We start from the raw sequence: 11,635 nt of genomic DNA, 5'->3' as shown, positions 1-11,635 counted from the left end.
TTGGCCCATTTGATAGGAGTCTAATCGTCGGTTGCAGTCGCGTGCAGCCCCTCCCCTCTACTGACACACACAAGACTACACGCGCACTAAAAACATGGCGGATAAACACTAACCCTCACACTTGAGAAATCACACAAAAACCTTTCTCCGCAAGGTAAACAGTCCCCTTCCTACCGTCCGTAATAATTGCCTAGCAATTATTGCATCACTTTATAACTTTAGTTTTGTTAAATGTAGAGGAAAAAACACAAAAAGTGACTCAGAGAGTTGCTAGAGGTTAGCCTTTAGCTAATGCTTGTTGTATAAGCATTTGAGGTGAAGTGTTGCCTTATAATAACAGAAACCCAAACAAGTATATTTTGCTGTCTGTTTCTTATGATTTCCTATGATCAAGGTCAGTAACTATATCGTTAAGGAATATGAAGTTGCGAAACACGGCATGATGCTACACGTAGCATAGCAGCATATTCAAGAGTGTGGTGTTTTCTGTGCTGTGTTCTTAAAAGTTTATTTATTTATATCGATAAATGCACATAAATCATCCCTGGAGAGTTTAACGTGATTTTAAATGTACAAAATAATAAATAATACGCTTTTGTTAGAGTTGTCGAGTCGGAAGACTGTAGCGTCCCACTGAAATGAGGCTGTAATGGTGTGTGGCTTGTGAACGAATCTTTTAAGTGAATGAATTGTCTGTTTCCACGAATCAACTCATATTCAAGCGCGTAGCTGCTCCTGCCGCACGAATGAATCTTTTTTTAATGAACTGATTCAAATGATTCGACGCACTGGAATGAATCAAATCCCCGTCACTACTGCGCTGTCATTTATGGAGAGGGAGGGTCTGTGTGTTTGGCGCTCAAAGGCGCTCTGCTTTTGAACGGAAAACTGGGATAGAGGGAGCCATCTTTTGAGGTACTGTACACATACAGTTAGTTTTATTCATTAATTCTGCATTTTGACATAAAAGAGGGCTGTATGAAAACAGAAACGATCACATGCTCGCGAGAAGAATAACTTGTGTTCAGATTTTATTGACGGCTGGAAAACGGCGCGCGTTGTTTAACGGGATGTTTGAGTTGGTATTACTGTTTTTCTTACAGTTATTTTGTTGTGTTCTTCAGTTAAATATAGTGGGTTCCGACTGTCTTAAAGCAGTCCAAATCATGTCGCTTGTTGTTTGCCACTTCACTTTGACCTTTTGGGTCATTGCTGCTTGTTAAGCGTCTGACCCAGCGACCCCCTGAGTCATTCTAGGCAGGAAAATGGTAAAGTATTTAATTTGTGCAAGAAAAGTTACCTTTTCTTATCGGTGTCCATGTTATTGTCCTCTGGGGAATACAGCTGGCAGGGGTTCGTGGTTAACGGTTCAGCATGTAAAGAATGAGAGACCCGTGACAGCTGAGCAGGACACCGGTTCACTGCCTGAGAGACAGAGACAGGGCAGATCGAAGCACCCAAAATAGACACTGATGTAAGAAACAGCTTTAAAATCTCAGTTTTGTGTTTGTCTTTTGCAGAGAGGTTGGAATAAGCTGGATCATGAAGAAACCTGTACCACAGAAAGGTGGTAACTCTTATTTGTTTGGTACATTAATATTTATCTACTTAAAAATGTCAATTTGTTTTAACAAGTGCAAGTAATAATGTATGTCACATCATGTTACTATTATCATGCCAGCTTGTCACTATGGCACATTATTCTATTTGTTCTATAATTTATAGATCTATTATTGATAATGAATCTATAAATATATAATTATAACTTTCTAGATATGAAAAAAAAGTATTTTAATAAATACTGTTGTTACAACACCAACATTTTAGATGTACACAATTTCACAAAACTATGCAAATTTAAATACTATAGCAAAATATACAAGCTTATAATAATGTAAAGTAATATAAAGTTCAAATATTATTAAAGACAAGTATATAGTTAGTAATAAAAAAAAGCAAATACACAAATTACAAGCAATAGCGATAAATACGATAGAACTAATATACAAATAAAATAGTGCTTTTCAAGTTTTTCAGATTAATGAATAAGTAGTATTCAGGTAAAAAAAAAAATACTTCAGAAATTGAATTAGCAAATGTAACACTGCACAGATGTCGCTGTATAAGTTACGTTACAAAATGTATTCAGTCAGGAGTAGTGAGTTTTTTTTTCTTTTGTTATTTACATTAACATTAAGCACACAGACAGTAGCTAACCTAATGTGCTGAATTTGATCTAATACATTGACACAAAATCACATCTGATTTTCTCAACAGTTTATGTTCACTTAAGGCATAACCTACTGTTTAGAAGGATACTCGCCAGTTATTCGGATTTTGGATTTTTTTTGATAATTAATAAAGTAATAAAACATTATAACTATTATCATGGGATGTATTCTGACTTATGATTCAGGTTTAATAATGAAAGTAGTAATATTGAAGTGTTTTCCTCTCCCAACAGCTATTGAGTGGAAAGATGGCAAACGGATCAAGCACGCTCGCAGTGGTCGCCCCTCTCGTGTCCCATCACAGTACCAAGGTATCAAACTCACTACACTTAAATAGCTAGTTTGAGTCAGATACCTCAACAGGGATACCTTCAGCATTATAGTAATGTACATCTGAAAGTAGTTAGGGAGGAATTAGTTATCTCATAAATGTTTCAGTAGTAATTTTTATAACTATTCAGGTTTAGATTATATCTAATTGTTAACCATCATCTTATTACATGGTCTTAATAATTTGAGATGAAGACAGAATTCTAAGAGTCATTTGATGCTGACATGTTTACCTTTATTTTTAGGGCATTTCAGTTGGGAGAAGTACCTAAAAGAGAAAGGAGCAGTCGCTGCTCCTTCTCACTGCTTCAGACAGGTGAGTCTTTTCATCCACACATGCAAATGTGGAACACATCATTATTATGAACTGTTTATAAATGCCATAACTGATTGCAAATTTATATTTTCAGAGCACAGCCCCTCCGGTGAATGAGTTTAAGGCTGGCATGAAGTTGGAAGCTCAGGATCCCAGAAACACTACATCTACCTGCATCGCTACTGTTGTGGGCCTGACGGGCTCCCGCCTCCGCCTTCGGCTGGACGGTAGCGACAACAAGAATGATTTCTGGCGCCTGGTGGACTCCTCAGAAATCCAGCCCATTGGGAATTGCGAGAAGAACGGAGGCATGCTGCAGCCGCCACTTGGTGAGAAAGACAACACATTACTCAGCTTTGTTGTACAGCAGTCCATTAGTTTGTCTTGCATTTTTAAAAAATATTTTGCTTTCCATACCTCTGAATCTCAAAATTCAAAAACTTGATTCTATTCACAATAAAACATTTTTTTTTTACTTTTACCTCAACAGCTTGTGTTTTCATGATATGATCTCCTAAATTTAGTTATAGCACATATTACTTTACATTTTTTTAATGATACAAAAGACAAAATAATACAGAAACAATATTCTAGTTAAAGCACTGTCTCATCTTTCAACACAGATAATCAGCAACATCTTTGCTATTGTAAAAATGTGCTCTGATAAAATTGAAGTGATAGTTGACTGTGAATGTTCTGTGTTCTCTAGGGTTTCGTCTGAATGCATCATCATGGCCCATGTTTTTATTAAAAACACTCAACGGAGCTGAAATGGCCCCAGCCCGAATCTTTCACAAGGTATCTGTCACAAACAAACACAAACAATAATCAAAGGTTGAGTTCAATGTATTTATTCAAAGATTATTTTAGCATTTTCTGGACATTAGACGCTAAAATTAGCAAAGTGTATAAGTTTGCCTTTCATCTCTTTACTTTTTGCCTGATATGTTTCACTTACTTTTGCCTTCATCTCTTTGGACCTTCAGCAAGAACCACCTGCCCCGGAGCAAAACTGTTTTCAGGTGGGGATGAAGCTGGAGGCAGTGGACAGGAAGAATCCTCACTTCATCTGTCCTGCCACAGTGGGCGCGCTGCGGGGCGTGGAGGTTCTGATCACCTTTGATGGCTGGCGGGGTGCTTTTGATTACTACTGCCGCTATGATTCCAGAGACATCTTCCCAGTCGGCTGGTGCGCGCTCACAGGAGACAACCTGCAGCCGCCAGGCACTAAAGGTGTGGATTACTCCTTATGAATTCAGATTTTCACTACTGTTCAAATGTTTGTGGTCAGTAAGTTCATGAAAGATCAAAATCACATAAAAATACAACTGTTTTCAACAATGATAATAATAAATAAAAAAATTAGCAGTAAATCACCATCATATAATGATTTCTAAAGGATCATGTGACACTGAGGATCAAAGACTTGAGTAATGCTGGTGAAAAAATATCTTTGCCATCACACGAATAAATGTAATTTAGGTTTAATAGAAAACAGTTTTTTAATAATATTTTACAAAGTTACTGTTTTTACTGTTTGATCAAACAAATGCAGCTTTGGGGGATTTAATTTTTTAAATCTTACCCCAAACATTTGAGTTAGAGAGTTGTGCCAATTGTAAATGAGAGGTGTGTTATTAAGTTGAATCTTGGAGATAATGGAAAAGCACTTTATGCAATTTATATTTACGTACATGTATGTTCATGGTGGATGTTTTTATACGCAACTGAGTATCTATCAAAACATACATTAGCCAGGTATGTTTATATCATTGGGATATAGAAGATGTTACTTTAACGATGCAAATGTGACACCACATAAGTAGACAATGAATAAACAAAACAAAGAAGAGACAAAAACAGCCTGAGTAGAAAAGTGTAAAATATAGAGGTAATAACACAAATAAAAAGGGATAATTCACCTGAAAATGTTTAGAATGACATGAAGGTGAGTAAATGATGACTTTGTTTTTTATGGTGGACTGTTCTTTTAAGCAATAAAGGCATTTGATCAGAGAGAACATTGGAGTTTTGGTTTACAAGTTGGCATCCACCCAGCTGGCACTGCTGCAAACCCTGTGCCCAATAGCAGGCCTCGCATCAAAGAGCTGGTGTGACTGTTTGAGTGGGATGGGAAAACAGGGTTAAAGAGACAACGCAAGGCCAGCACATTTGGCAGAGGCCCTTTAAACACACACTAAACTTCACAGCTAGTCGGGGTAAGCGAGTTGTTATGGTGTTTTGTTTGTGAGTCTTAATGTTTGAAGGAAACTGGGAAAATGTGTAAACGTATCAGTTTGGGAAACATCCAAAGCAAACTCCACTGTGTTTGTGCTTGAAAGACTTTCAGGGTTAACAGTACTAGAAAGACGGTGGTTGTGTCACTATCCACAGACTTTAAGACTTTAGAGAGCAGATCGAAACTAAGGGGCAGGAAGGAAGTGAATTGACTGAGAGAGTAAGATGCCACAAATTGACACACACTGCAAGATCAAGAGCAGACCCTCGTTCAGTGAGATCGTACAGTCTTCATTTCTCTGAGTTGGATGAGTACAAACTGCAATCCTGGCCTCACTAACAGGTCTGTAAAGCTCTGAAGTGTTTGTTTGTGTTTGCTGTCTTTTGCTTTAAATTGATAATTTGATTCTTCTGGTCTTTTTGGCTTACTCTAGGTTTTTTTTTTGTTGTTGTTTACAAGGAATAGTGATAAATGTTCAATGCATTCAAATGTTCAAAGTTTACAAGCTTTTCATTCTTTCTAGCTTTTTTTTGTTCTCAAGAATCTGTTTAATTCACATTTGTGGATCTCTTTCTCTCTCTGTCTTTCATGCTCTCTCTCGCATTTTCTTTTCATCTCTGTTGCACTTCAGAGGCCACTAGCACCAAAAATGTGTAACACAACTCATTTCTTTGTTGAGATGGCTCAAAGAAAAATGGGTCAGCTCTGCACACAAAGCCCGCCTTTCTTGTCTTCTGCTTCTATGTTTGTCACTGCACATTGTGGTATATTGCGCTAGGTAAGCTGTATTTTCTTTCCCTACATTTTTTTTTTCTTTCCAGTTGGGTTACCAAAGGTGTTAGGTGCACTTGGTGCCCTACCAGAGGGTGGCATAGAGGGGACAGGCATGCCACCTACACCAGGCAGACCCCCACCCCAGAAGAAACGTAAGCCTGGCCGCAAGAAAACCAAACTTTCTGGGCCCTGGGGTCAGAAAGGAACAATTGGTTCCCAGATAAGCCAGCCTGGAAAGGAACTGGAATCTATTAAAATCCCGAAGAAACGAGGCCCCAAACCAGGGAGCAAGGTATAACTGTATTTATAACTGTATCACAATCAATAGCATGGAAGCCATTAGGGCAGGGCTCCTCAATAGGCGGCCAGCGGTCCACATCCGGCCCATGAGAGAAAAATGTTTGGCCTGAATGAGCGCCGACGTGTGCACGTGCGTCATACAGATGGAAAACAGAGACAATAATTAGACGATTAATCGAAAAAAGAATCGAATTAGACACTTTTAACATTGAATTAAAACATAATCATTACCTGAGATTATCGCTGTCATATTTTGTATGTTGTTCCTGCCTCAAGGACGCAGAAAATAAAAACTGTTTCTTAAATATAATCCCGTGTTGCTTATTGTCACGTGTCGCTGTCGCGGGTGGTTAGGACAAAAACTACATGGAAAATATAGTTTTTATAGCGTCGCATCTGGTTGGGACACATGGTGTTACAGTTAGATCACCCCCAAAAATATCTAAGCAAAAAAAATTAATGCTGTCAGATCTAATAATTGAATCTGCAATTAGGGAGAGTGGAGAGAAGAGATCCAGTCTGGAGATGAGCAGGAACATTTGATTTGCATGGCAGGCGTGGAGATCCAGATATTTTGTTTATTCATTTGTTTTTAATATTCAACAGGCAAAGTTCTACAAAAATGTTCATAATTGTTTGAATAAAACTGACTGGGGGAAAAAATCTGAATATTTATCTTGTGACCATCTTGTGACTATTTTAACAAAAGCAACAATAATATATTAATTGCGTTATATATATATAAAGTAACAATAATATAATAATTGTTTATATATATATATATATATATATATATATATATATATATATATATATATATATATATATATATATATATACACATATACACTGAGAAATCCTTGGTGCACAAGGAAGATAAAATATAACGACCTGAGGAACATGCTATTCTATACATTGTATATGATCAGCTCAATCATTAAAATTTTTTAAAAGGTGAAGGCTGACAATCCTCAGAATTGCTCAGAAATCATTTTCTGTCCCAAAGTGCCCTTTCCTAGGGATTTGATACCTGGGTTTCCGTCATGCAAAGTATGGGGCTGTTCAAACAAAACACGTTTTTTGCATTCCACTGCACTGCTTTTCAAATGATTTTTTAAAGGGTTCATATGATGTTGCTAAAAGAACATTATTTTGTGTATTTGGTGTAATGAAATGTGTTTATGCGGTTTAAGGTTAAAAAAAACACTTTATTTTCCACATACTGTACATTATTGTTTCTCCTCTATGCTCCGCCTTTCTGAAACGCATCGTTTTTTTACAAAGCTCATCGATCTGAAAAGCGAGGTGTGCTCTGATTGGCCAGCTATCCAGTGCTTTGTGATCGGCCAAATATCTCAAGTGTGTGACGGAAATGTTATGCCCCTTGCCATACTGTGGTGCGTGTCCCGGTCAGAACACCGGTGCGACAAGACAAAACCAATAAAACCCATTACAAACTAGTGGTCGACCGATATTGGTTTTTTGACAGCCGATGCTAATATCTTGGAAAGCAATAATAAGGTAATTTTTAATTAGTGCTGTCAAAATTAGCGCATTAACGCAGGCGATTATTATTATTATTTTTTTTTTTCAGTTTAACGGTGTTAAAAGTATTTAACGCAGGGGCGGAGCTAAGGTTGGCCACCCCACTCACAGCTGCTGCTTCAGTCGCTTTTTTTTTCTTGACAAGAATTGCGTTTATTTAAATGCAGAACATCTTTAAGACCACATCAAACAGGAGACTTTTCAGATGCGCACTCCACTTCACCCCAGCGACAGGCTCTAGTCTAGTCAAATGAGTGTGGAAGCGGTACGGGTGATGAGGGAGTTTCAGCAGAACATCTGTGAACTGCGGTCAGATGAGATGTTGTCAGACTGTATGGCAGTAAAAACTAATTTTCCTGTCCTGTCAGCTGTTATACTACTGATCGCACATCCTCTTTACTTGCACGCACAAATACAGTGGCGCGTGCTGCAGCCTGTACCATTTCATATTAAAGCGCGAATGAAACTACGAGCATGCATGTTAGATCCACGTTACATTCAGCAGCGGCAGCTCTTAAAGTAATAGCAGCCAAATAACCTAATAACCCATCTGCTGTGATGTCTGTTAATCAAAGAACAAAAGAAAAAAGAGGAAATCAATAACTTTTGTAGCTTTAAAGATTCATCTATATTAAATTTAGAATTTAGTGTTTGATAACTTTACTGAAAAGGGCACAGGTAAATATGACATTTATTATAATGGGTTTATTTGAAGATTTGAAGGTTTTAAGTGCACTTAAATTAGAAGTTATTTTTTAAAGTCTAAAAAATGTTTCAATTAATAGCTCTCAATTGAACTGTAATGTTGATGGGTATAATCAATGGTTAAATATTAAACTATAAAAAAATGATAAAAATTCCATAGAGAAAACAGTAGTATTACTATCAGTAATTCATGCCTTCAGTCATTAAAAAGTATACTATTAAAAATATACTATCTTTATGTGATTTCTACATTCTTTTCAAGATTAAATGTGAAATTATTGCAATATAAAAGTATATTTAAAAACTTTAATGTTAGGTGGGTTTAATTGTGATTAATTTCAGAAGATAATTGTGTGATTAATTAGTTAACTTTTTTTAATTGATTGACAGCACTATTTTTAATGTTTGGTATTGCTACCAAAATACTTGAAATGGGACTTTGAATGTGTTTTGTATATTTATGTTGTCTTCTAGCTAAGCTGGGCCAAGAGGACAGCGTGGCTTGAAGGAACAATCGGAGGTCCTGGTAGACCTATCAGCAAACCCAGAGGCAAACTGCCAGCCAACTGGCCCCCGAAAGTGCAGCAGAACCCAACAGATCCCATTAAGATCCCAAAAAAGAGAGGCCCCAAGCCCGGCAGCAAGGTGCAACTCTTTAGCAGAAATCGAAGTGATAATTATAAGGCAGCATCATTATTTATGCAGATTCCTTCTGACCATGTTATTTGTATATAGAGGAAACCCCGATTGGGACCCAACGCTATGCCCACCTCCCCAAGCACTAGCACTCCAGAACCAGACACCAGCTCAGTTCCGCTGGACAACGCCACTATTCCCAGCGCTGCCTTACAGGCCCCTACAGGTACTGTAGGGGTGTCTCAGATCTTTTCCCAAATAGATCTTTTAGTGTCTCAGATCTTTTCCCAAATAAATAAATATTTCATTCCTTGTCATATATCGTCTTTGCTAACATAATCCTTGCAAATATTTGTGTGTCAGTATGTGTGTACCTGAATAAGTACGGGAAAGTGGGTCCCCATCTGGATGCACGTCGTATCCAGTCACTGCCAGATCACTTTGGGCCAGGCCGAGCTTCCTCTGTGCTGCAGCAGTGTGTTCAAGCCTGTGTTGACTGTGCACATAACCAGAGCTCAGTCTTTTCCTGCCTCAAACCAGGCCATGGAGGAGAGCTCATATCAGGTCAGAACGCACAGACCCACAAGGCTAATAGAAATTAACTGAGAGCCTCAAAAGTTCTGGACGTCTTGTTGTCTTGGAAAATATCTTATTGCAATTTTCCTGCAATTACAAATAGAATTTGAAATGCTAATTTGCTGTGCTTGTTTATAGGTTTGCACAGTTTGGCCAACAATTTTGTTGTTTGCTATTAATTAATAATTATTATAAAAGGAAACTTCCCTATTGGAGTATTTCACTATTTAAGATCAAATAAAATTGTTTTACAGTACTAATATCTATGGGAACAGTGCCGTGATTCACTCTAAAACACACAGCACTTATATTTATTTAATTCAGCAATTTAATTTAAAAATTAATTTGCAATTTGATAGTTGCACTAAGCCATATTGCAAATTCGTTTTCATTTCAATTAATGTTGCAGCCCTTAGTTTAATGATTATATATTAACAGAGACCACTGAACTTTGCCCATTTGATTTTTACAGCCTATTTTGAGCAGCAGCACCACACTTTAACACTGCCGGCAGTGAACAGTGTGACGTATGTGCTGCGCTTCCTGGAGAAACTCTGTCACAACCTGCACTGCGACCCATTATTCGGCAGTCAGCCCGTCCCTGTGGGAGGACTTCACTATGACAGCCGGACGTACACAGGTCAGCGCTCATGCGTGCACACACATCTGCTGTGGCTCATTACTATATTTAGTGTATTCTTTGATCTTACCATTGTATAGATGTTAAAAGAGAGCCTTGTGTGTGTTGTAGAAAGGAGAAACTTTGCAGAAAGTCTGAATTCTGGACCCGGTCGGGGGACTAAGAGGTTTCTCCAACATGACGCCTTCAACAGCAACTCTGCACCGCACAAAATAGCTAAAAGTCACCGTCTCTCCTCAGAAGGTATTTCACACTGTTCCACTGCTAAAACAGCATTTAATTAGTGAACTCCTCTGTCATCTGTTGGCCCCCTTTGTAAGTGTTTTTGTATCGTTGTGTTTGATCAGAGCCCTTCCTGATGGAGAATGGGGTTGGCAGCTCGGAGGTGCTGGAGAAAATACACTTGTCCCCTGGACATGGCATGGCAATGCGTTCCCTTTCTCAAAGTAGCAGCTCACCAAGGAAACTACATCGTCTGGGCTCGACAGGTATGCAAACTAGCCAATCGTTGAAGATCAGTTGTCATATTCACAAAACCACATTGAAAATCTTGATTTCAAATCTAATTTAAACTTGAAAATGTATAGGATTATTTCTAGGTTACTAATTAAACCTAAGCAGATTTGTGACATTGACTCCTTTGTACAAAAGGTCAGATGTAAAGGAATTCAGTCATTTTTCAATTTCATTCAAAATTGTGATGCTGTTGATATCTTTTGTAATGAACAAGTTATTTGTAATAATAGATGTAAAATAGAAAATGTTTAATTTGCATTTTAGTCTTTTTGATCCCACTGTAAATCATGAATTGATTGATTGCCGCCCAGGTTCAGAGCGTTTTCTGAGCTCGAGGGAAAGCCCGCGACCCAGTGGACAAGACCCCAACCTGTGGACGGTGGAGGATGTTATGCAGTTCATCAGAGACATTGACCCTCAGTTCTGAGCTCGTGCAGAATTCTTACGTATTCATTTAAGTTGTGAGTAAGGGGTACATTTTAAATTTATAATAAAATCTGTAATTTTGTTGGACTTTTACATTTTCATAAAAGTTTGATCAAATTTAAAGTCATAAAAAGTCAGGGGACGGAAAAACAACAATTGCTATACAGCCAACTTAAAAAGGAGATAATTTAAGTGAATTAATATGAGCACTGCATGTTCATTGCAATGAATTTATGCCAAGCAATTACTTATGAGATACTGCTAATGAATTGTCAGTGTTTACTTAATGCTTTTTTTTTTTGTAAAATGTTGCATGTTTGTTTATAATCAAAAGCCCAACTAACATCATGCATACATTTTTTTTTCTGGTTATTATTGGTATTTTGGTTTCATGAAAAATC

The 11,635-nt window shown here is 37.6% G+C and overlaps 1 protein-coding gene across 2 annotated transcripts; it reads left to right on the top strand.

The window, feature by feature from the left end:
• Nucleotides 1–10: 10 nt before the first annotated feature.
• Nucleotides 11–11,251, top strand: LOC109092121 (polycomb protein SCMH1-like). Of its 2 annotated transcripts, none has more exons than XM_042741390.1 (15): nucleotides 11–154; nucleotides 1,521–1,567; nucleotides 2,465–2,542; nucleotides 2,807–2,877; nucleotides 2,972–3,206; nucleotides 3,587–3,675; nucleotides 3,864–4,110; nucleotides 5,938–6,182; nucleotides 8,915–9,085; nucleotides 9,176–9,302; nucleotides 9,440–9,640; nucleotides 10,125–10,292; nucleotides 10,404–10,535; nucleotides 10,640–10,780; nucleotides 11,120–11,251. In XM_042741390.1, exons 2-15 carry the CDS (start codon nucleotides 1,543–1,545, stop codon nucleotides 11,233–11,235), a joined length of 2,046 nt encoding a protein of 681 aa, XP_042597324.1. In that variant the 5' UTR covers nucleotides 11–154; nucleotides 1,521–1,542; the 3' UTR covers nucleotides 11,236–11,251. The 2 variants fall into 2 exon arrangements, with proteins under 2 accessions (XP_042597324.1, XP_042597326.1); XM_042741392.1 differs by lacking the exon at nucleotides 11–154 and adding an exon at nucleotides 226–915.
• Nucleotides 11,252–11,635: the final 384 nt, after the last annotated feature.

This window comes from Cyprinus carpio, chromosome B16 (genome assembly GCF_018340385.1).
Source record: "Cyprinus carpio isolate SPL01 chromosome B16, ASM1834038v1, whole genome shotgun sequence".
Taxonomy (NCBI): domain Eukaryota; kingdom Metazoa; phylum Chordata; class Actinopteri; order Cypriniformes; family Cyprinidae; genus Cyprinus; species Cyprinus carpio.
Note: the sequence above shows the minus strand (reverse complement) of the source record. Positions and strands in the feature narration are given on the sequence as shown.